This window comes from Ursus americanus, chromosome 24 (assembly GCF_024610735.1).
Source record: "Ursus americanus isolate L20-20 chromosome 24, mUrsAme1.1.p, whole genome shotgun sequence".
NCBI classification, from domain to species: domain Eukaryota; kingdom Metazoa; phylum Chordata; class Mammalia; order Carnivora; family Ursidae; genus Ursus; species Ursus americanus.
In genome coordinates, this window is record NC_142150.1 from 8,775,858 (window position 1) to 8,801,111 (window position 25,254).

A 25,254-nucleotide genomic window follows, 5' to 3' on the forward strand; every position below is an offset into this window, starting at 1 on the left:
CCCGTGAGGGCCCAGTGGTGTATTTTTAGAGCAGGTAGAGAGGATTTGTCTGGAAGTTGTTGATGACCTTAAAAAATACAATTGCATAAGCCAACAGGTGTGGTGTGTTTTGTCAACTGTGGGCCTCAGCAGGTGCAAGTGGGGAGAAAGATTGACCTCTGTGAAGGGTTTGCAGAGATATAAGGGGGCGTATTCTAGAGGGCTTTACTGTAGAAAGGATTTGTTCCGGGGCTACTTGAAGCCACTTCTCATCCCGTGAGGCCCAGGAAGGGCGCTGCTGACCTCTCCCACCCCTGGCCGGGCCCCCCCTCATGGGATCTTTCAAACTAGCCAGTAGCTGCCTCTGTGGCTTGCCCCTCACTGTGGGGCATCAGTGTGAGAGCTTGCCACACAGAGCCAAAAGGCGAAATTTCTTTTCCTTTATGCCTCCTTCACCTTCAGCCCTGGGGTCCTTGTAACACTGGGGCTAATGGCAGTCCTGATGCTGGTGGAGTGACGCTCTGGTTTGACAATCAGAATGGTCACCGTGATGTGGTCGCTTAGTTTGTAAAAAACAAGGTAGTGTATCTTCCCTCCCCTCCCCCACAACGTCCTTGGCACCATTCATGTTACAAGGTTTAGGAAGGGTTTGTTTTCCAGGGCGGAGTGTACTTCTCCTCTTTGCTTAATGAGTGCTGTGTCTAACTGACTTTGGAGTGGTTCATTGTAAAATGTTTAAGCCCCCAAAACATGTGCTTAAGGGGAGCAGATATCCAGCATTGCCCTTACCTGCAGGAGTATGCACGCTGTATGAATAGCGTAAATGACGCAGGAAAACTCACTGCAAAAAGCTACCTTTGACGCAGTTCTGAGGCCATTTTCCAGGTGAACCATTCGACTGAGCTCTCTGAATATTTTCATCCTCTTATTGCCTCCTTCCTCCGGCGTGTTGGCCCATTAAAGGTGGAAGGCTGCTGGGATACTGGACACTGGTGTGTCTTTTGCTTCAGATGTCTAACACTACCAGGCGAAGCGCGATTAATGGGGACGTCTTTGGGTTATTATTATTTTTTCGCTCCAGGATCTAGACTCCCTGCCCTGTGGAAGAGATTCCTTTTGAGGTAGGATGTTAAAAATAGACATTTCAGTAGGAGGAAGCTACGGTATGTGTTCCGAGCTTTGATGAACACATCTCACAGACTGCACGGGGATTTCCGTCTCCTGCTGAACCTGGATAGACACCGACCTCCAATTTCTATTTTCTCTGAAAGAGAAGACTCTTCATTTTCTGCTAGAACTTCCTCCCTGTCCTGGCCATCCAGTGACCCGGTCTGGTTTTCATCACTGCCGTGCGACCCCCGAGATGGCTGGACTGAGTTTGAGTACCTGGGCTGCAGTGCTGATGCTAACTTTTGTCCAGCTGAGCTCCCCCTGTTCCCATCTGTAAAATGGGAAGAATGTGGTGTGACTCAGATGAGATGATGTCTGTGAAAGAGCTTTCCCATTTGTAAGCACAGCAGATGGGAGGCCGGGGGCCTTTATTCATCTTGAGATGAGTCAATTGAGGCTTTCTCCCAGGACTTTATAGAATAAATAGTGTCTTTGTGCTCTGGGCCAGGTTGTCCCCCGGGGCAGGGCAGACACCCCTTCTTTCCTGGGTGCCAACTTGGTATCTGGTAGTCTTGTTAGTAAAGGCCTATTATAAAAATACAAAACACAAGAAACCTGACATGCCCCAGGCCTGAGTGCTCTGACATCTGGGCTCGGAGAAGGGCCCGAGGCATAACGGCCATTCCTATGGTGGCCAAGTCTCTTGGCCATGCAGTTGCTGAGAAAGGAAGGAGCAGGGCAGCATTTCCCAGGGCAGGGCAATGCCAGCCACTGCTGGGAACTGCCGGCCCTCTAGATATTTTAAAGCCTGTGTATCTTTCCCACAAATGGCCCTGCTGTGTCTTGGCCAGCACTCTGCCCGGTGGGATGTAGCTGTGACCATCTGTGATGATGTCAGACCTTCTAAGGCTCCCCTGGGCCCGGCGACTTGAGTACCTGGGCCTTCTTTACTCTTGGTTGAGTACCTGTGTGTTCTCACAGATGCTTCATTTTCCCCCTCCTTTGATCCCTAGTCTAAGTTTATGCTAGGTACTGTGATGATCTCCATTTTACAGATGAAGAAACTGAGCTTGAGCAGAAGTGACTTACCTGGATCTGTCTACGTTAAGAGGTGAAGCCAGGGTGTTAAAAGATCAACTGAGGCCTATTAAACATCTTTAGAGCCTATTTGAAGAAAAAGTTGATTAGAATCGGACTGTGTCCAGTCTAGCAGATGGAAAGGGTCCCACAGGAGCTTTACAAAATGAAAGACTGTTATAGGTAGAGGGAGTGGGATCAAGGAAGTTTATTGGGCAGATTACCTAACGAGTGCTGATCAGGGGATTCCTGACTGGCTGGTTGGAGATGCCTTTTCTGGGAGAGGCAAAACTGTAAATTAAGTCACAGTCTGGTGATATGGGTCTTAGCATAAGTGACTCCATTTTGAGTCCATTGTCTTGTTTTCAACAAGAATTTGACCTGACTTCACGCTTGCAACCAGTGTACAACATTTTCTCCTTGTCACAAAATACAGAGACGTTCCTGGAAGTTGCCCTCAGTGTGCCAACCATAAACCTGCTTGGTGGCAGGAGTGAGGGGGCGGATGACAAGACCTGCTCCATTTACTTCCCAGGACCCCTACCTAAGGTCTTCCACCTCCCTCTTTTTCTAGGTGAAACTAAAAGAGGACCCCACCACCTTGCTTTTGCTCTGCCTTCAATCAGCCCCTCCTGCAGGAAAGGGGGACTGCCCGTACCCCATGCTTGGGGTCCTCCCTGGATGGCTTCTCCCAGATAAATCAGGCTGCTCTGTAATCTTCTCAAGAAACCTGACCCAGGGTTAATCCTTAAACTATCACCCACTACTCAGGCCTCCTGGGCAAGGGAGCATCCTTAAATAATCAACAAGCACGCACATGGTTTGTATTGGGTGTTGTGAATTTTAATAAGCAAGCTACAGATTAAATAGCCACTCACCTGCAGTGGCCCGGGATTGGCCCTAAGAAATCGAAATGAAAGCAACAAACCTTTTTACTCTTAAAAAAAAAAAAAAAGGCACTCTCTCTCTCTCAAGTTTGCCAGAGTGATTATATTAACTTGAACCTCAATCTCTGGCCTTAAAAGCATTGAGGATTCCAGTGGAGATGTAAATGTGCGCTGGGAACCTTGACTCTCACCAGGCGTCCCTGGCAAAGCTGCTTGCCTGGGACCTCGCAAGCCTCATGGAGTGAAAGGAGAGTCAGGCGAGTTTTGAGCATCTGGGTCAGGCTGAGACCCAGTCAGCCCCGACGTCTGGGAAGGGGGAGCAGGGAGACCACTGTGAGCAGGGCCAGTTGGGACACCTTCAGCGGCAGGGGGGGGTGGGGGGGTGGAGAGGGTGGGGGGGCGCAGGCGGAGCTAGGCAGCTGTGCACCATAAATGTTAGGGAGACCTTCACCGAAACCCAGGAGGCCTGTGCGGGAGGAGGGACGAAGCAGCCCAGAGAGCCTTTCAGCCAGTATTCCTTGAGCAGGTGCCCCATGACAAATTCCCCGTGAGGTGCTGCAAAGGGACACCATGACCTCACCGCTTACCCACTTGGCCCTGTGGTTAAACCTCCTCACTCTTTCCCGGGAGTAACCTAACCTTGGCTGTGGCTCACTCTTTCCTGTCCCTTCACCCCCTAGGAGGCAGGACTTGGCACCTCTTGGCCTTCCTCGGAACGATTCCACTTGCCCTAGAAAGCACCGTAAAGTATAGATTTTATTGAAGATTCAGAGGGAGTTTTTTGACTGTGAACAGCTTGAAATGCCTCCTGATTTTTGCCTCCTCGGCGTCTTCCTCCTCCCACGCACAGCGTCTCTACTGCCCAGTCTCCTGGGCTCCAAATCTCCTCTTCCTTTCCTCGAATTCACTTTTTCTCAGGCAAAGCATTTCGGCTCAGTCGCCACTCCCCTGGGTTTGCATCCTCCGCTCATTATTCTGCATAACAGAGAAACTTCCTTGGGGGAAGGTGAGGGTGGCAATAAGTAACAGCATTTTCCCCCAGTCTCACCTGTGTATGCCCAGTGGCGTTAACAACTGATTTTCCATGGGAAAAAATCCTGCTGCGTAGCACTTGGTGATTTCTGGGGTGACTCTTCTACCAAGGCCGGCTTTAATCTACCAACACGTCCACTCTGAATAGAGTTGGGAAGAGATGTGCTATAGTACGCCATTATACCCTGTTTCCTTCCTACAGGTCTAATAGATGTAAGTAAGGCAACCGCTTAAACAATAGCAAAATATCATAAAATAGGAAGTGATGAGTTCTGAGTAGTACCACTTTTAGGAAATGTAATTGTTTTATATAATTTTTCAAAAACCTATACAATAGTTCTAGAAAGCCCAAATGAATCTGTAATGACATAAAGCAGGTCAGTGTTAGCTTTGCAACGGCGGTAGAGGGGGGGATAGATTATAAAGGGCTGCAAGGAAGTTCTTGGGGTTGGGAGAAATGTTTGTTACCTTGATTGTAGCAATGGTTTCATGGGTGTATATCGGTTGGAACTCATCCAGTTGCATACTTCAAGTATATGCAGGTTGTGGTACGTCAATTAAATCTTAGGAAAACTGGAAAAGGAATTTTAATTAAACAATTGTAAATGCTTTTCAGACGGTTCGGCTTTCTAAGTTAAGCCTAAAGATATACAAGAGCTACATTTTTGCTTCATGCATTTTTTAAAAATACGTTATGGCCTCATGAATGGTTTGCCTACCTATTTATTTTTAGGAACATACCGTGCCATATATTTAGGGTTGGGGATAATATAAGAATTATTTAATTTCAATTGGCCTCGTTTCCACTATAAATTTAGGATTGTATCAGATCACCACAGCGTTTTTTTAATCACCGATTCTGTAATTGTAATTGTGGATAAAGTGGTCTTTGGGGATTCAGGATCAGCCCATAAAAGAACGCGGGAGAGAGACTAGGCATATCTAATCCTGGAGATCATATTAATCCTTTCAGAGAATATTTTGAATACTTTCAGGTCAATTTGGTAATGCGAAGTTGGACAACTGAAAAACTGCCCAAAGATGAAAACCCAGTCTTTGTCTAGTATTTTCTTCTTTGATTTATTTAAACCAAACAAAACTAGGTCACCCATTCCTCCCCTCCCCCGCCCCAAAATCTCTGGCAAACACCAATCAATTCTTTCTGTGAGCTTGTTTAAGATTACACATATAAGAGAGAGATGATCTGGTATTTGTCTTTCTCTGTCTGACTTACTTGACTTAGCATAATGCCCTCGAGGTCCATCCATGTTATAATAAATGGCAAAATTCCATTCTTTTTTGTTGCTGAATAATACTCCTACGTGTGTATCCCCATTTCTTTATCCATTTATCCTTTGATGGACACTTAGTATCTTGACTATTGTAAATAATGCTGAAGTGAACATGGGGGTGCCTATATCATTTCAAGTTAGTGTTTTTGTTTTGTTCCAATAAAAACCCAGATGTGGAATTGCTGGATCATAGGGTATTTCTATTTTTAATTTTTTGAGGAACTTCCATGCTGTTTTCCCAGTAAATTGGCTGCACCAATTTACATTCCCACCAACAGTGCACAAGTGTTCCCTTTTCTCCACATCCTCACCAGAACTTGTTATTTCTTGTGTTTTGATAAAAGCTGTTCTAACAGGTGTGAGGTGAACTCTCATTGTGGTTTTGATTTGCAGTCCCCTGTTGGTTAATGATGATAAGCATCTTTTCAAGTACCTGCTGGCTATCTGCATGTCGTCTTTGGAAAAAACGTCCGTTCAGATCTTCTGCCTGGTACTTAATCAGATTCATTTTTTTATTGTTGTTATTGAGTTTTATGAGTTCTTAATAGATTTTGGATATTAGCCCCTTATGAGATATATGATTTGTAAACAAAAATTTCCTCCCATTCAGTAAGTTACCTTTTTGTTGATGGTTTTCTCTGCGCAGAAGCCTTTTAGTTTAATGTAGTCCACTTGTTTATTTTTTTACTGAGGGGTAATGCACATACAATATTAGTTTCAGGTGGACAACATAGTGATTCAGTGTTTGTGTGCACTGCAAAATGATCACCGCAGTTAAGTCTAACGATCTGACACCATATAAAGTTAATACACTATTATTGACTGTATTCCTCACGATGTACTTTACATCTCATGACTTATTTAAGTGGAAGCTTATATTTCTTGATCCTCCTTCACCTGTTTACCCCCTTTCCCCTCACCTCTGGCAACCACCAATTCTGTTCTCTGTATCTATGAGTCTGCATTTATTTTTGCTTTTGTTGCCTTTGCTTTTGGTGTCCAATTCAACCTCCTACGGCAAGGCGCTTACCTCCTTGTTTTCTTCTAGGACTTTTATGGTTTCAGGTCTTACGTTCAAATCTTTAATCCATTTTGAGGTACTTTTTGTGTCTGGTGTGACAGTGGCCCAGTTTCATCCTTTTGCATGTGGTTGTCAAATGTCTGTTTTTATGCCGATACCATACTGTTTTGATTAGTCGAGCTTTGTGATGTAGTCTGAAATCAGACTGTGTGATGCCTCCAGCTTTGTTCTTTCTCAAGATTGCTTTGGCTATTCAGGGTCTTGTGTGGTTCCATACAAATTTTAGCATTGTTCTAGTTCTGTGAAAAATGTCATTTGGATTTTGATAGCAATTGCATTGAATGTGTCTACTGCTTTGGGTAGTATCGACATTTTAACAGTATCTTTCCAATCCATGAGCGTAGAATATCTTTGCATTTGTGTCTTTTTCAATTACTTAAGATTTTATTTATTTTAGGGAGAGCACGAGGGGCAGGGGAAGAGCAGATGGGGAGGAAAAAGACAGAGGGGAAAGAATCTCAAGCAGACTCCACGCCCGGCGAGGAGCCTTATGTGGGCTGGATCCCAGGACCCTGAGATCATGGCCTGAACCAAAACCAAGAGTCGGGTGCTTAACTGACTGAGCCACCCAGGCGCCCCTCTTTTTTGTTTTTTTTTTTTTCATTAATGTCTTGTAGTTTTCAGTATACACGTCTTTTCACCTTGGTGGTTAAATTTATTCCTAAGTATTTTATTCTTTTGGAAGCAATTGTAAATGGTATTGTTTTCCTAATTTCTCTTTCTGATATTTCCTTATAAATAAGGGCTATTTTAACAACCAGCTTGCAAATTCCTCTAAAATTGAGCCATCAACTCTCCTGAGCCTGTACAAGCCTACTGCAGTGGACCATCATGTGTTTTGTGTGTGTGTTTGTATCTTGTTAAATAGGACTTAAATGCCCACCGTCAAGTGGGTCCTGCTACTTTGCTCCTAGAAATCGTCTCAGCAGAACGTCCCCTACCAGTTCCCGTTCTGCACCTTGTGCTCTGACTGATCTAAAAGCTACGGGAGACACCATGGTGATTTTATGGACTTTATAATCTAGGCAGTGAAGGGGAACAGATTCATTCATCCATCATATCTTCCCATCTGTCCATTCATCTCCCCATATAATCGCTCACCTATCTTTTCTCCTACCCACCCGTCCATATGTCCACCCATCTGAACATTCCCCAGTCTGTCCCTTCAGCTTGCTTCCGTTCACCCACCCATCTACCCTCCGTTAGGTCAACACGTGCCTGTTTACGAAACCCCCGCGGTGCGTCAGGCATTGTGCTGGTGTTTCAAAGATGTACAGAACTTGTTCTCCACTCTGGGCAAGCTCCCGACTGGAGAAAGGTGACCAGATAGTTAGAATGGCCATCATAAAAAGCATGTGCAAAGTGCTTTTGGATCCAAGAAGAAGGAACCAGTAACTCCGTGTTTGGGGTAAAAAGTGGGGTGGGAATGGCTTCACAGGGATTGACCCTGGGCCCCGGGTTTTAGGATCCCCGAATAGGCATTTGCCAGGCAGTGGGGGAGTGATGGCACTGCTCGCAGAGCAGACGACGTGCGCGTAGAGCGTAGGGTTTGGCGAGCCGGCACATGGGATCTTTGCAGTGTGAAGACCCCAGGATTTCCGAGAAGGCTGGCGGTCGCGTTTGGTTTCCAGGAGAAGGGAACATCCCGCTAAGTGGAGGGGATGAGGGAGGACATGCCTGAGCAGCAAAGCCCAACCCGCCAGCGACTGAAGTTAGCGTCGCTTGGAGCCTGTGTGTGAGCAGGGGACCAGAGGGATCTGCAGCTGGGGGCCTGGAGACGAGGCAGGAAAGGAAACAAGGATTCAGAGGCACTGTGCTAAGCATGTTAGAAACATGTCTCTCTCACAGAGACGATAGTCCTTAACAGTAGGTGGCAGCTGAAGAGTCCATTTCCCAGAAGAGGAAGCTGAGGCTGGGAGAGAGGTGGTTTGCCCACAGTCACAGAGCCTGGGTGTGCTCTGTGTCCAAACACGTGTGGGGTTCTAGAGGTCTCCTGTCCACTCGCTATCCACGCAATCCTGGGAAGAGGAAACGGAGGTGTGAGAGCTCACGCAGGACTCCGAGGGCTTGGCTGGGCCTGGTGGGGCCGGAAGTCCTAGGGGGCTGTGCCTGTTGAGCGGAGCTGAGGCCTTTGGGCTGGATGGGGCAGCCGGGAAGCACCGTCTCTGATATCCCTTTACCTGCGGTCTACAGACGAGGGGACTGTGGAGGCTTGGGGGGCAGACAGAGGCTACTACACCAAAGGTCCGTTTATGAACAGACTGGAGAGAGGCCCGAATCCTCACTGAGGTGGTCGTTGGCTCCTCCGGTGCGGCTGCCCTGCTGGGCATCTCTGAACAGCTCTTGTGGAGTTTGGGGATGTCTGCTGTCAACAAGGGTGTCTGTGGCAGCTGCCTCAGCCTCCGGGAAGGGCCTGAGTCCCCTCGTAGCCACAGCAGAAGACATGTGTAGTTGGTTAGTAACTAATGAACATGGGAAGGGAGAGAAAATACTGGAGAACTTTCAGGTGGCTCAGACCCTAGGCTTTCTTGGAGCCACCAGACTCGTGGTTGAATGTGGTTCTGACCCTGCTGCTGAGGCTGCCGTGGGTGAGAGGAAGTCCTGCAGAGGGGACCCGGTTTGGCTCTGAGGCGCCCAGTAAGCGTTCCGGTCTTGGTTCTTACGTGGCATTATTTGACTTTCCAGGGAGGCCCAGGGGAGACTTGGATACACATGTTGCTGTTGTGAGACGTGGGAGCTGTGGGGCCAGGCCTCCTGGGTCAAGTGGGGTGTCCCCTTCTGTTAGCTGTGTGACTTCACCGTCTGAAGCTTCTGTCTTCCAGTATATGGAAGGGAGATGACCATTCACTTATTCAGCAAACGTGTCCCCTTCTGTTAGCTGTGTGACTTCACCGTCTGAAGCTTCTGTCTTCTAGTATATGGAAGGGAGATGACCATTCACTTACTCAGCAAACAGTAAGCACCTCCTACGTGCTCGACACCCTACTAGATGTTTGGGAAAATGCGGTGAGTACAACGGAATTTCTGTCCTCTTGGAGCTGCCCCTCCAGTGGGGAAAGAGTGTAGACGAGATCACAGGTGTAGGACACTTGGCACCCAGTAGGCCCTCAACAGAAACACACACCCCCTCGCAGCAGGGGGTCGTGTTCAGGTGAGGAAGTGACGGGGAAAGTGACATGTGTCCCGTGAAGTGTGGTGCAAAGCATCTCTTATTCCAGGAGACAGAGCGGCAAGCACGGGGATCCTAGGCGTTACTTCACGGAGCGGGATAAGCAGGAACCTGGGTGCTCTCCTCCTCGAGATCGCCCCAGTCCCTCCCAGCACGTTCACCAGCCTGGTTTATTTTTCTGAAACCATTGTTTCAAAACCTCTGGAGTGGCTGTGCACACACCCACCTGTGGCTTGCCCGTGCTCCTGACAGACAATGCCACTGTTGTGCGGCCGTGGGCCTGTTCCCAGGCCTGGCCCTTGGATCTGCCGCACAGCGTCCCAGGCCAGCCTTGCCCTCCTCCAGTCTGGAAGAACGGGGGCACCTGACTCCTGAGCATTTCCCCATTCGGAGACAGCCACGCGATGGTAACGTGTTCTATTGGCATTTCAGTTTTTACCATCGTGACACTGCTGTGAAGTCATGTTTGCTTTGTGCTTAGGTGACATGGGAAAGTGTCAGCCCCTCTCTTAGATCTGTGGGTCCTGAGTGACAAGCGGCCAGCGCTGTTCCCAGGGGCAGGAGAGTGTGACACTGTAATGGCCATGACGGGGTAAGCCTTGCTGTCTTGCCGCTTTCCCACATTGAGAGCACACTTGATCTTCTGCGGACTGTGGTTCCTGTGGGGGCCTCTCAGTAGCAGTCCGGCGTTCCTGGGAGCCAGAGTCACTGCTTTTAAACCCTCACCCATTTCCTGTGACATTGGGAGAGTCATTTCAGCTCTCAGAGCCTCAGCTTTCTCATCTGTCGAGTGGGGGAAATGAGATCTTCCTCCAAGTAAGTGGGGCACGAAAGGGACCATTTGCAAAGCTCACATTGTAGGTCATCTTCACGGTAATTCGAGTCGTGGCCAACATAAGTATGTGTGCCAGGCATCGTTAGATCGTCTCACTTCAACCTCAGAATACCCTGAATAGGTGGTTGGTCCATTTTACAGATGAGGAAATTTAGCTCAGTTGGTTTGAGTATTTTTGCCCAGGATAACTGCCAGGAAGTGGTTGAGGCATGGTTGGAGCAAAAGTGGTCTGGTTCTAGAAGGGGTTCTTTTACTTGATTCGTCATAGACATTTGACTGATGGGAGTTACTATCCTACACAAGACTACAGCACAAGCAAAACCCAGCACAGGGGTGGTCAGACAGTGTTGACTTAATGCGTCAAGGTACGCATGTGGCTCAGAAGCAATTTATCTTGCCTTGACATTCAGAGTTCAGGTAGAAGTAAGGATGGTGCCAGGATGTGGAAGAAGATAGAAATCCTGAGCAAAGAAATCCAGCAGTGGGCTCCTCCCTCCCCATGCTCCTGTCTTCTGGCTCCAGAGAAGGATGTATATTCCTTGGTATAAGGAAGTGCACGTTACCCATGCTACATGTATGTTGAGGGTTGAGTTGTCAGTACCGCTCTGCATGTGCTCGGGTGGGGGATGTAGAACCCGGTCATGTCTCACTCAGTGCTCCTGGAGCCCAGCTTTCTATCAGCCTTACCTGTCTGGAGACCAGCCAAAAAGCCTTTCCTGCTGAACCTTGGAACAGCTCAAAGGTGTGCCACAGAATCCTTCTACTCGTGTATATTTGTTGATGGAGAAGTCTCTTCAAGGTTCTTGCTTGAACAGTGACTTTATACCCAATTTTAAGGGACTCTGGGATCTTTTAAGGAAGACTCAACAGGCCCTAAGGGCATCCTTATATGCATCAAAACACTATTATTCATAGTAATGTCTGTGGGCCATCAAGAAAAAGTAAAATTGGGTTAATTTTAAAAGCAGGGATCATAATAATCCATTTAGGAAAGATTCCCAATGGAACAGCTAAATATGTGTGGTTTTCGGAAGTATAAACTTTCAGCAATCTAGGATGACTTACTCCTCCAAACTTAGATAGCCCAGTGTTTATTAATTTGAATATGAATAGCCACCTCTTATTTACTACTATGTGCAAGACACTGGGTTCACCATTTACATACCGGCTCTTGTGTAGTTCATAATCCCCGTACATTCCCGCCGCACAAGTGAGGGGCACAGAAGCTCGGTGGGGGCGCGACTCGCCACGGCCACCCAGCTGGTAAGAGGCAGAGCCAGATCACCGCCCTGGTCCGTGCCAGCGCAGGAGACTAGAGACACGCTGCTGTTGTGATTACCGCGGTTGATGGAAAACCCACAAATGACCTGAGTCATGCACCAGATGGCAAAGAGGGGGTGGAAGGAGAGTCCTTGCCCTTCAGGGTGGGCTTGTCGTGAGCACCAAGGATGCTGAGCAGAACTGGCCTCTTAACCACAGAAACCAGGGAGCGGGGCCACGGGCCCGGCCCGGGCCCTGCTGTGCTGTGTGATCTTGAGCAAAAGATTGACTTCTCTGTGCTCCACCTCTTTCTCCCATGAGTGGGGGATACCATCTCCCCTATTTGAGTGGTTGCGTCGAGGCAGTGGTTTTAAACAAAGCGGGGGTCTCCACTGAGAGAGGGGGAGTAGGAAAAGGAGCCAGCAGCTACTTTGATGCCCCTCCCCCATCCCATGCAGTTAGAAGGTTATGTGGCCCTGGGGCTGCACGTGGAGAGTAGGGGGCCACGCTCCTTGCAAGATGCTGGAGATTCAGCGCTGAATGTGTGTCCAGCTTTGCCCTTGAGAACAGATGGTGCATTTTGATTTTCTTAAAAACTGTTAGTCATTGAATAATTGTTCTTTGCAGTGTTCAGGTGCTGGGTGAACACTCTATGTGTTGTGGCAGTATCATTTGTAGACTTCAGAGCCATCAGAACTTAGCCATTTAACCATATACCATCTAGCCATGGAAATACTGGTTGAGGCCGTGGCCGAAGCCTGGAGCCAGACCTCTTGAATGGAGGCCAAACGGTAGCATTGCCTTTACAACGGATTGGCTGTAAACCATTTCCGAGGCTCCATGACGGGTTCACTTTAATCTCCACACTGGCACTTCCTTCTAAGAGATCCATTTTATTCTCTTTCTCCTGGAAAGGCTATCCTATGCCTCGGCTGCCTTGGGGATCCATCCGGCTGTCCGGCACGCGGGTCTGGATTCGTGGCCGAGTTGTGAATGGCACCAGCTTTTGGCGCAGTTGCTTTGTGAAATCGTTCTTGGGTTTCTTAGAAGGCTACCCCCGCCCCTTCCTTGAGGGCTAATTGCAGGATAAATTTAGCAACATTCTTATCCCCGTTGACTTAACAGAGTGCAATTATTATCGGTTTTCTCGTTACAACTAATAATCAGGTTTCTTACTTCAATTGATCTGTCAAAATTTTCCCTCTTTGATTGCAGCCTCTGTGATACGAGATGATGTGGAGTTACAAGCAAACAAACGACACACTCCTCGAAATTCTGTCAGGGGTAATAAGTGAATCAAAACGAATCCACTCCTCAGCTGTCATCGCCTTCCTTCCCCCTTCTATCTCTTCAAGCCTTTGACAGCAGCTTCTCTCCCTCACTGAGCGCTTCTGAAGTACCCATTCCCCGGTTAGAGGGGGTGGGGAGAGAGGCAGACAGTGAAATGAAGGATCAGAGTGGGAAAGGCTCCTCACATACTAGTGGGAAGTCATTCTAGAGCTTTGCTCTAGAATGATCGGGTTTGGAGACAGAGGTGGGAACGGTGTTGTATTCTTTCCTACTATGGGGTTCTTTTTCTTGTCCATTGCTACTAGAAGTTCACAGAACAAGGATCAGTGGGCTCCGGGCCAGGAGCGTCAAGCAGACCCCAGTGTCTAGAACTGTGAGGACGGGGAGGCTCTGGAGTAATCAATTCTGGGACCCTGAAGCTTGGACAAGACGCTCTGCATGCTTTAGCCCTTGCTTAGTGTCTTTGAGACACACACTGCTGCGTTTTTGCGAGTTGCCCAATCTGATGGAGTGTTTGACTACGGATATTGTGAGTTGATTTTCCAAGGGTGCCCCTTGAAAGAATGGCACTCATTGCATGAGCCACTGAAAGAGCAAGTGAGAGAGATGGGGCTGAATTATGTCCATGCTTAGCATGGCCCCTGAAAATGAATTCTTACAATAAATGTGTTTTCTTGTGACTTTTTTAAAAAGTTGAGAGCTGGGGAGAGGGGAGGGGAGGGGAAACTCCAGATAATTAATGATTCTTGTTGGATGGGTCCTGATTAATGAGCTTGAGCCATGGAGTGATTTATTTTCTCTGTACCTTCCTCTTTGAATCAATAGAGATTGAGATTCTGGTTTGAGGATTCACTGAGAGCCTACATTCTTACTTATCTCAAATGTAATCAGTTTCCCAGAGATTTGCCCTCTTTCTCTCCGTTCAGCCTGGCAACCATGTCCTTACTGATTGCCGTGTGTTCCCACCTTGGGGGGTACTACTGAGGGGCAAAGATGGGCGGGACACGGTCTCTGCCCGCATCTGGTGGGAAGGGGAGGAAGGTGGTGCCAGTGTCCGCGTTATCTACAGTCTCTGCCACACGTGCAGCTCAGGATGCAGTGGGGGACTCCAGAGTGACTTCATGGAGGGACCGACCTAGGAATTGAGCCTTGCTGGGTGACTCCAGGTGGAGGTAGTCAGGCAGACAGGGTGGCATGAATTCAGAGATGGGGAACTGTGAGGTTGAGTTTTCCTGAAGGTGATGGGAATTATGACTACTGAGCATTTGGTAGGTAGGCCTATTATGTCATTCAGTCCTTGTAATAGACTGGCCAATCTTTTCTGCAAAGAGCCAGATAGTAAATACTTGAACCTTTGTGGGCCAAAAGCTCTCTGTCACAACTGCTCAGCTGTGCCACTGTGGCATGAGAGCAGCTAAAGATGACACGTGAGTGTGGCTCTGTTCCAATAGAGCTTTGTTTACAAAAACATATGGTCAGCTGGGTTTGGCCTGGGTCACGGATTACCAGGCTGTTTTATAAGACATTTGGTATAATCCCCATTTTATGGAAGGTGAAACTGAGATACAGAAAGCTTCATAGAAATTCACTTGCCCAGAGCCAAGGGCCAACTTCAGTCTGTCATTTCGAAAGCCCATCCTCTTAACTTCCACATACACTGCCTCCCCCACAAGGGTTGGACTCGGTCTGGGGAAGAGTGGGTGGATCAGAGGGCCTTGAATAGCAGTGTGAAAAGTCTGAATTTAATTCAGTGGGAAGTGTGGTGCGTTGATGGTTCTTTGATTAGAGCTGTGCTCCAGGAAAAGTAAGCATGGTGGCTGACTCTGTGTCCTTTTATATATGTGAGCTCATTTCATCTTCATAATCGCCCGGTGATGTAGATAGTATTACCCCCATCTTATAAACAAGGACACTGGGTCAGAGGGTACAGAGGTAATTGGCATCGTGGCAGCTAAGATTTAAAGCAGGTGCATTGATTCCAAAGCTCCCCTCCTTATCATCCCACTCCACTGCCCCCACTTCCTGAGCCCCATTGTGGACTAACCCCATCCTGCTGTGTGCCTCTTTGGCTGTGGGTCTCTGCAGTGGAGAACCAAGATTCGAGGTTGGGGGGCGGGAGGAGACGGGGGTGTCTGTTCTCAGCTCTTGACGAAGTGGGAAGTGCAGCTCTGCCTTGTGCCATCTTGGGATGAGGCTCTCACCGTTCCAGGTGGAAGAGCCTCCCAGAAGGGTCCTACTTTGCGAGTGCAGGCCCTGGCTGCTGTCCCCATTCAGTGAGCCTCGAGGGCCAGTGCCCCACTGTGTGAGATTACTCTGGGCCTGTTGCAAGAACAGAGTGGGGCAGAGCCGGGGTGAGGGTAGGGCTCCCACTGCTCTGGGAGTCACACACAAGATCTCAGAGCAGCCTGCTGGGGATACGGCGATCACCTCCATCATTTTGGTGGGGCGTCGTATGAGTTAGTACATGAACCTGTTGCTACTAGGATCTGGACCGGTCGAGGTGGAGTGTTCTCTTTGAGCCATCACGTGTTCGCATCACTGTAGCGGGGAGAAAGGTGCTGCTATATGGGGCCTACATGTCCCCCCACAGGCTCGCTGGAGGGAAGAGGAATCTAGGACTCTGTCGTGGAACCTAGCACTCAAAATTGATGAGGTTTCTAATTTTGTTTGTTATTTGGCTTATTTCAGTTTGGGTGAAAGTTTTCAGGTGAGTTTTCTTGTGCTTATAGGCCTGTTTTGAAAGAAAAGATTCTCTCGTGGGGACAGAGGAGCAGGCCTGTGACAGAGAGAAGCAGGGGGTCTGTTGTCCTGATCCCACTGGTGACCCAGCCTCTGCCTTTCACAGCTGTGCACACTACTGCTGTGTTTAAATCTGTTGGAATTTGCTGGGTTTTTTAAATTGTTATTAGTCACGGAATCCCAACAGTGGAAATGATGCTGGGCTTTTAAATTAAACCGATTACATTTGAGCTGATGGCAAGGTCGTCAATAACACCGCTCACACACGAGTAATTGAAGGGCTCTGTGTTTGCGTACTTGGCCTCTTTACAAGGGACCCAGGCTCCTGAGAGCTTCGCTAACTCAATAGCCCTCCTTACCCTGAAATGGCCCATTAAAAGATGCCTGTTGGGTGGTAACCTCCCCATACGTTTTTTCAATAAAGAGAAAAAGATGGGAAGGGGGGGTGGTGGCAGCGGGGGGCGGGGGAGGCTTCTCTTGCATTTAGAGCCACCGCCTCTCAAAGCCGTCTGGAGCACACTGTTTAGTTCTGTGTCCCCGTCCCATTCAGGCCTTTGCATGCTTTGAAGCTTTCTTTAGCTTTTCCCTGCGCCTCGATGGCAGATCTCTCAATAGGCAAAAGCCCAGCTCTGGGTAGCTGAATGGCCCCTCCGCACGAGGCTCTGCATGTTAATGGCGCTGGCTGGCCCAGGACAGCGCGGTGCCGGGACGGTGACTGCTGCGCAGGCCCCAGCAGCTGCCTCCAACGCGGGGACAGGGTCTGAGTAGGTGCCTCAAGTTGCCTGTTTGCTTTTTTGCAGATCTATACGGACTGGGCCAATCATTATTTAGCCAAATCGGGCCACAAACGTCTCATCAAGGACCTCCAGCAAGATGTGACGGACGGCGTCCTCCTGGCTCAGATTATCCAGGTTGTGGGTAAGAGCGGGTTTTACATTGGGGATTGAGGACTTACAGTGGAGACCCAGAAGGGGACGAGCTGGACAAGGGGCACGGAACACCGAAATCTCCCGGAAGAATAGAGTGTTTCTGTCTCAGGTGTTGACAGTTTACTTGATAATGTCTTGTGCTTGGGGAAGCGTGGGTACCAGCTTGCTTTTCCTGATACGATGACCCTCTGATACTCTGAGAAGAAGGGCCGGAGGGGGTGCTGATGGTCTGAGGAGGGCTCTCTGCCCCTTTCTTGTCCCCTATCTTTCTGGTTCTCCCTTTCCCCTCCCCACCCCGCCCCTCTGATGGTACTGTTTTTGTGGATTACTTTGGAAATATTTACCAAAAACAAACAAACAAAAAGGTACCACAAGACTGGTTTAGTCCTGCCAACTCTAATTGGATCTGAGAAGGCAAAGGATCAAACTTTGCAGAGAGCTGGTTCTGGTTTTAATACTGGGGAAAGGGCGCTGGGGCTGTGTGCCAGGAAGAGCGGGTTCAGCCCGGGAAGGCAGGTGGGCACAGCTCCGCCTTGAGCCTTAAGGCTTAAGGGAAGTGCCCCCCGCAGCCCTGCCCGAGAGCTCCGACTAAGGAGGCAGGAGGTCAATTAGATGCCATGAGGCTGCTTGCTGTCGCTGGCAGCTTCGGTGGCTTCCTTATGCCAAAGGAAAAGGCGTAAGGACAGAAGTCCCAGCCCCTTGGGTGTGTGTTGTTGTGGGAAAGTTGCTTATCTTTCAAGTCTGAGAAGAGTGGCCTTTTACGGTTGTAGCTCCGCTCCCATCCATAGAGATTGTACCTGAAAACACAAGCAAGTTGGCCTTAGCTGGAAACTTTTGGATGGACGCTGTCACTCAGATACAAGCGCCCCTGCCATCCTAAGATTGATTTCTTAAGACTAGCTTGCGCCGTTCCCCTTCTTCCTCTCCTTCCTCCCTCCTGCCCTGTGTCAGTGGTCTATTGCTGTAGGACACATTGCCATGTAGCCATTATCTCCTGGTTCCTGGGTGTCGGAAGTGCAGGCACGCATGGCTTAGCTGGTGCCCAAGATGCCGGCCCGGGCTGAGTCCTCATGTGGAGGCTTGACTAGGGAGGGGCCGGGTTCGCTCAGTGTGGGCAGATTCATCTGCCTTGCAGTTAGAAGAGGTGAGTCCTGATTTCTCACTGACTCTTGGCTGCAGGGCTTCACGCTTAAAAGCCCCTCTCAGCTCCTTGCCATGTGGGTCTCCCAATGTGGCTGCTTGGATTGATTTCTTCAATGCCAGCAAGGGAGAAATTTCTAGAGCAAATTGGCTAGCAAGTTGCAATCTTCTGCAATGTAACATGATTGTGAGAGTGACATCCCATCACCTTTGCCATGTTCTGTTGGTTAGAAGCAAATCCTAGGTTCTGTCACACCCCACAGGAGGGGATTGTGCAAGGGTTTGAAGTTAAGTGGGAAGACCAATGGGGGTGACCTAGAAATCTGTCCGCTACACTTCTTCCTTTTCATCCTCTTCCTCCTCCCACTTTTTTTCTCAAACTTTTCCGAGTGTGGTTGACACCCAGTGTTCCATTAGTTTCAGTGTACAACATAGTGACCTAAGTGTTTTAACTATTATGCTTTGCTCACCACAAATGTAGCCCCATCTTCCACCATGCAACTCTCTTACGGTATCATTGACTACGTTACCTATGCTGTGCCTTTTATCCTTGTGACTGATTCACTCTGTATCCAGAAGCCTGTGTCTCTCACTCCCCTTCACCCATTTTGCCTACTCCACCCTCTGCCCCTTCCTTCTTCCTGTGTAGTCATCTCGGACTGGAACCAGTTTCTCTTCCTCCCGCTCTTCATCACTCCTGCCAATCTTTTACAAATTTCTCTCCATTTCCTCTACATCCCTGTGTAGTAGGGAATACTTGCCCCATTTTACACCTGCAGAAACTGAGGCTCAGTGAGTCACACAACTAGTCTGCGAGGGGATTCTAGTTTGGGTTAGTTTGCTTCCAAAGCCTCTGTTCTTTGCCCTGCTATATTATACCCCCTGTCCATCCAGAAACACGGAACCCAGTACAAGGATCTGGCTCCCTTCAGTTCAGCTCAGTACCATTTGTTGAGCGCTGTGTGCCGGCGTTGTGCCCCAAGCTAGGAATAAAGAGACAAATGTGCAAGGCCTGTATCCTTGGAAGAAGGAGTAGCATCTTCTTGCTGAGGTCTTCATAGAGGAGAGAACTTGGACTTGAGCTGAGTGTTGATTTCCACATCAGCAGTGTCACGCGAGGCACCACTATGGTTGAATCTTGGGGCTGTGTAGTATTTCTACTAGAACCTTCTCAGCTTTCAGCACTAGGAACAAGAGAGCAAGTGGGAAAGGATGGAACTGAGAGGGCTTGCTCTCATCCCAGCTTCATTGCTCCCAACTGTGGGACCTCAGAGTGTGGGACCTCAGAGTCCCTTACCTCTGCTGCCTCTGTTTCCCTGTCTTTAAAATGGGCACAGCCTGATTTTTGTGGCAGTCTTAGGAAATGCAGGGTAGGTAGCAAACATGACCTGTGTTTGGAAAGTAAAGTGTTCTGGGTTAGCACTCGGTAGCCACTTCCTAGAAAGGTAGGAGTACGAGGATGGTAAGGCCTTGGTATCCATGTTAGGGTGTATCATGATAGATTCGTTGTCTGTCATGGGCTCAGAATAGATGAGTGGTAGCATGTATGTCCTGAATTCACTAAGCACAGTGCTACAGAATGTAAGCTAGTACAGTATTGATCTTTGCGTAGGAGGATGCTTCCCTGAATCTGTTTGGATGACATGAACCTCCCTAGACAGTGGCTTGTCTGGGCCTGAGCCACTGGACAGATATCAGGGCCTCAAGTGAGTACCAGTGCCTGACGGCACCTGAGGCCACCAACTTGCTTTCCTTCAGCTCTCCAAGAAAGGCCTGCTCCTGCTGGGGACTCTATAAGTAAAGCCAGGTGTTAGCACCTCTATCCCTGCCCTTGACCTCTTCTCTAGATTGTTTGCCAGCCAGGTCAGAGCATTTAATCTTAACGTATTTGTGAATACAGATCTCTTGGTGAGGGAGCAGGAACAGCCTTTTCTGATCAGGCTGTTGAACTATTGACCAATTGTACACTTGACTTTGAAGCCCATGCTTTCTTCCACACATGTGTCCTTTAAAATGAAATGTGAAGATACATTTGTATGTGTACATGTATTTAACATACACATATATATATGTGTGTGTGTGTGTCTCTATTGGTCTATCTAAAATTTTCCCAGATTTGGAGTCTACCATGTGCTGGACAGAATTTTAGTGTTGCAGCTGTTCTTTGGCTGGTGAGCCCCCATTCATCCAGAAAAGTCCATGTCTTTCCTAGCTCCCCCACACAGAGCTGGAAGACCCTTCTCTATCATTCCACGGGCTTCTGTATTGGGCCTGGGTCTGAGTTGTCTTTCTTTCTGGCCCATAGCATTTAACATGGTAGCTGGCAAGCAATGATGTTCAAGGAATCACAAGAGGATTAGGGATTAGACTTTTATTCACTACAGCTTCTGCTTCTGCAAGCCTGGATGGATTATTTCCAACAGGTGGCCTGATTGTGTCCCCTTCTCAGCAGTTACTGTTTTTCTGAACATGCCTCTAAACTTTGTGTCACGCTCTCCTCCTTTCCAGGATTCTGCTGCAGGTCTCAAGGTTTGGAAGGGGCCTCTAAAGCCCCAACCCTGATGCATGAATTTCTTTTATGAAGAACAGTCAATAGACTGTGAAATATTTCCTGTGACTGGCAGCTTACTACTCCCCAACCCCCCGCCCCGCCCCCGTCAGCTAGTTCTAATGGTGGAGAGTTGGAATCCTTCCAGAGCTTTTCTCTCACTAGGTCACAATCTGCCCCCCACCCCTTGGTAGTGTCTCCTTATAAGTACTAGTTCTGCCCTCCATGGCTACAAAGAATGACCATAATCTGAGACCACAAGAGCTTCAAAATTAAGGACAGTTGTGGATTGTAATTATGGAATAAAATAGGAATCTACAAGTCTATACTGACAGATACATCTATCCGTGGAGAAGAAAGGCCTCCACTGTTTTGGAGGAAAATACAAAGCGAGTTGCAACCATGATGGTAAAGATTAGTTAAGGCAAGAAGCAATGGATGCTGACATCTGGAGGAGAAAGTTTGAGGAGCAAGCAATTTGCATGGTCTCAAAGTGTCTCTGCACTGATTGCTTATTAGTTGCAAGGGGAAATGTATCCGCACAGGGGAGAATCCACTTCATGACCAGGAGATCAAAATTCAATCACTGGCAAGGGGTAGATGGATATCATGTGCTTGCTGATATGATACCCCGAGAAGAACATAGCATCACTTGTGTTGAATTCCAGGAAGGGATGGAAAACCTGAAACTAATCACGAGGAATCTTAGACCAACTCAAATTGTGGGACATTCTATTTAAAAACAAAAGCAAAAAAACTGGCCTGTATTGTTTAAAACTGTCAGCTCTGTGAGAGACCAAGGCTGAGAAATTGTTCCAGGATGAAGGAGATTAAAGAGATGTGACAACTAAATGTACTGCAAGATCCTGGACTGGATCCTGTATAGGGGAATAAAATGACGCAAAGGACATTTTTTAGTATATTGCCAAAACTGAGATTATATCAATGTTAAGGTTTTCGAATTTTGTAATTGTACCGTGAGATAATCTCCTTGTTCTTTGTAAATGCATATGAAGTCTAAGGGGCAAAGGACACGATCTAGGTAGTCTGCACTAAAAGGATTCAGGAAAAAAAATCTGTATACCTGTACAGAGACAAGGGGGGTGAAAATGAGAAAGGATGGTGTGTGGGAATTCTCTGTACAATTCCTGTGACTTTTCTGTCCATTTGAACTTTGTTCCTTCCTTCCTTCCTTCCTTCCTTCCTTCCTTCCTTCCTTCCTTCCTTCCTTCCTTTTTTAAAGATTTTATTTATTTACTTTTAGTGAGTTTGAGCAGGGAGAGGGGCAGAGGGACAGACAGAATCTCAAGCAGACTGCATACCTAGCGCGGAACCTGACATGGGGCTCGATCTCACCACCCCACGATCATGACCCGAGCCAAAATCAAGAGTCGGATGCCCAACTGACTGAGCCAGGTGCCCCCCATTTGAAGTTATTTCAAAGTAGTTAGAGAAAAGGTCACCCCTAAATGAAGGCCCATTGAAACTTGAAGTCAGGGTGATTGTCCCTTTGGGGAACAATGCCTTTCAAGGGCTGGGAGAAGTATAGTACATACTGATTGAAGACCGGTGGTGCTGTGAGACCTGACCCATGGTGGGGGTAGGGGGTGGAATCAAGGAAGGGTTCCTTGAAGAATGTACCTTTAAGCCAAGACCTCAAATTGGAGTTGGCTAGGTGAAGCAGTCAGGAGGACATTCTTGGCCAAGGAAATAGGGTGCAGAGAGGCTTGGAATGTAGAGAGCGAGAGGGTCAACAAGGCGAAATAAGCGGGACTACCAGGGGCGGGGCTAGCAGGTGCAGGGCAGTGAATTCTGGGCTTCTGCCTAAACATGAAGCCTAGTGGCTGAAGAGTTGGTTTTGCACATTGGGGAGTGCCAGGATCAGAAGCGTGGCTTCAAGGAAAGCCTTAAGTGTTACGCACAGACCCTCGCTCCAGAGTCTTCACCTGCCCCAGAGAGATCAATTCTAGAGTCCATGCTTCTGTCCCAGGAGCTGGGCTTCTCAGATGGTGGGATGATTTGGGGCCCACACTTTTCTACCATTGCCTTCTGCCTGTTGGGCAGAAATGGACCTTTCCCTGCTGCCCTTTGTGACTGAGAGTTCAGTCTCCATTCAACCTCTTATTAGTGTGATTATCTTCTTGAGTCATGAGCTGCCCGAAGCCGGCAGTTGCCTGCCAGCCCATCGTGGTGCCATCGCCATGAGTTATGAGAAAGGTTTATGAGGCCAGGATAAACAGCATGAATCAAGAAGGAGAGACAGGCCTCCCTCCTCCTGCTTACATTGCTGTCACTCAGGGAGAATGCCAGAAGGGGTTGGAAGGAGAGAAAGGGTGGGAGGCAGGGAGGAAAGAATAGAGAGAAGGAGGGAAACAGGATGAACAAAGGAGGATTGGAGAGAAGGAGGAAACAAGGACAGAGCTCGGAAGAGCTTTCCATTAGAGCTGAAGAGAGCTGATAACAGCTCCTTTTCCACCACCATTGGGGCTGCCTCTGAGCATAACCAGGAATTCAGACCTAGGACTGTGCGCTCTTTCCATTGATGACCTACTACTGTTGTGCGTCTTTGGGTAAGTCCTCTGCCTTTCTGGGCAGCCAGTTTCTCTCTCTTCCCATTGGCAGGGCTGCCAACTGCTCTATGCAGAGATGCAGGGGTTCCTGAAATGCGCTCAGCCCTTTAAAAGAAGTCCTTTGGAAAGCAATGAGCTTGGTGCCACTCTTCTTACTTAAAACGCTTTCCAATTACTAACTTGTCACCTCGTGTGCAGGCAGGTTACTGCATTCGTGTGCTGAGAATGTCTTGAACACGCTGGAATAAATAAATTAGCGTGGGCACTTAGGGATGCCAGTTTTAATCATAGTTGAGGACTCCGGGGACAAATGCCTTTGCTTCTTCGGCTATCTGCTTTTGGTTTGCAGCCAAAGACCCCCTACCACAAGTTAATAATTTCGGCTCGGAAGACCAAGCTCTTCTTCCTTCTTATCAGCAGAATCAGAGCGCGGTTACTGCTCTAAGCATTTATGACAGCCATAGGAATTCTTGAGAATTTAAACAAAGGAGAAGTATTGAAATTACATGAAATTGGAAACTAGGAGTTTCAAGATTTGTTTTGCATTTTTATTAAACATTTGAGTTTGGGTTTCGGCGTTTGATTTATCTCTTCGCATACATCTTCTGAATAGTCGTCCATAGGCTCCACTCCATTGGTTTATTTCGAATGCTGTACAGTGGCATGAAGCTTAGAGAGGAGCCGCGATATTTGAATTCAGGCCATACCTGACTGTGGTTTGGTGACTGACCACGAAAAGGAAGTAGAGAAATAATTAGACCAAACCCTTTGGGTTTTTTTTTTTTTTAACCAGATGCTATATAAAGAATCTTTAAGATGATTTCTTAGGATCACAGTTAGCCGTCCTCCCCTTTCATGAGCACTAATGACGTCCTGCTGCATCGGGGATTGGTTGGAATCTAATGACTTATGACTTTGGCCATCATGAATATCCGGTTAGAAGAGACCTTGAGCGGCCTGAATTCTCAAAAGCCACATACTTATTCTGCAGTGTTGTATATCAAAACCCAAGGTCCGAGTGTGGGCCTGACATGATTTCTCTCGTGTGAAGAAGTGCCATTCGTCGAGGATCTTTTTTTTTTTTCATCTTCAGTACGTATGTCTGTATTGACAAGTGAGAGAACAACTGCCTCAGAATAGGCCTGAAACCTTGCTTCTTTGAACTGTCAGGATATTCATTCCTTAGTTCCTCTCAACGAATATTTGAGCAGCTACTGTGTGTCGGGCACTGTCCTCCGCTCTGGGGTTATAGTAGGAAAGAGCAGGTGATAAAGCTTGGTCTGGAGTTTACATGTCAGTGATCTGTTCTGGCCGATTGTAGTTCTAGTATTTTTTAGTGAACTAAAGAACAAATATTCATGAGTCATCCCATCCATGGGGCATTTCTTATGTGCTTTTTAAAGGCTCTGTGGCACTTCTTTGGGGAGTGAGGGAAACAGGTGGAAAAGGCTTCCTAAAATGTCTCTCCTAGTGTTCTTAAGAGTTGGATCTCTGAAGATTGACATCTTCCAAGGTGGGGCATAAGGCTGAGTATCCATTACTCTGTGCAAATTCTAAAGGTGCAGATTAGACTGAATGGATACTAACTAGACTGTCTCATGGTGATTGGTTTTGTCAACAATTTCTTACCACTAGTTGGCTGTCTTATTTCTCCCTTCTCTCTCAAGGTAGATACACTAGAGAAAAAATAAGCCCAATTGAGGTAATGGTGTGGTATATTTAGATTCGGGCATTGTAAAATAGAGGCTTGGGACACTTTGATTCTATTATCCCTTTCAGATGGTTTTTAGTATCTTCGCATGGAAGTTTTTGGCATCCTAGTCATTAAAATCTGACATAAGAGGGTTTTTTTTTTTTAATTCAGTTTTGTAAGCACTTCTTGAGCCCTGAGGACACAAATGTGAAAGCCCAAATCTGCATGTCTGCGAGGCTATAAAGAGCATAGTGGGGGAGACGAGAAAAGGAGTTACACCTTAGGTAATTAATAGCGAAGGAGAGGTAGGTACGCAGTGCTGAGTGAACAGAGACCTGAAGGTGCTTTCTCCATCCGGGGGTGGGGGCCGGGGGCCGGGGGGCAGAAGGACAGGGGACTGAGAAGGAAGCTTATAAAGGCTTCACAGAGGACGCAGATCCTTAGTTCTTGACTACAGACTCCTAGCTGAGTCTCTGGGCTTAACTCTGATGGAGACAACAGGAAGGAAATTAATATTTTATGTATTTTACATAAATGATATATGTTATTGGGTTAATGAGAGCTGCCATTTATAGAAACTTACTGTGTGCTAGGCACAGTGCGAAGCACTTTATTGCCATCCT

General features: G+C 47.7%; 1 protein-coding gene across 3 annotated transcripts in view; it reads left to right on the plus strand.

The window, feature by feature from the left end:
* NAV2 (neuron navigator 2) overlaps positions 1 to 25,254 on the plus strand; it is a 382,986-nt gene that overhangs the window by 103,798 nt on the left and 253,934 nt on the right. For all 3 annotated transcript variants that reach the window (XM_045808618.2, XM_087855343.1, XM_087855344.1), the window contains exon 2: positions 16,552 to 16,669. In XM_045808618.2, the coding sequence (XP_045664574.1) occupies positions 16,552 to 16,669 (118 nt within the window). The remainder of the gene's footprint in view (positions 1 to 16,551; positions 16,670 to 25,254) is intronic.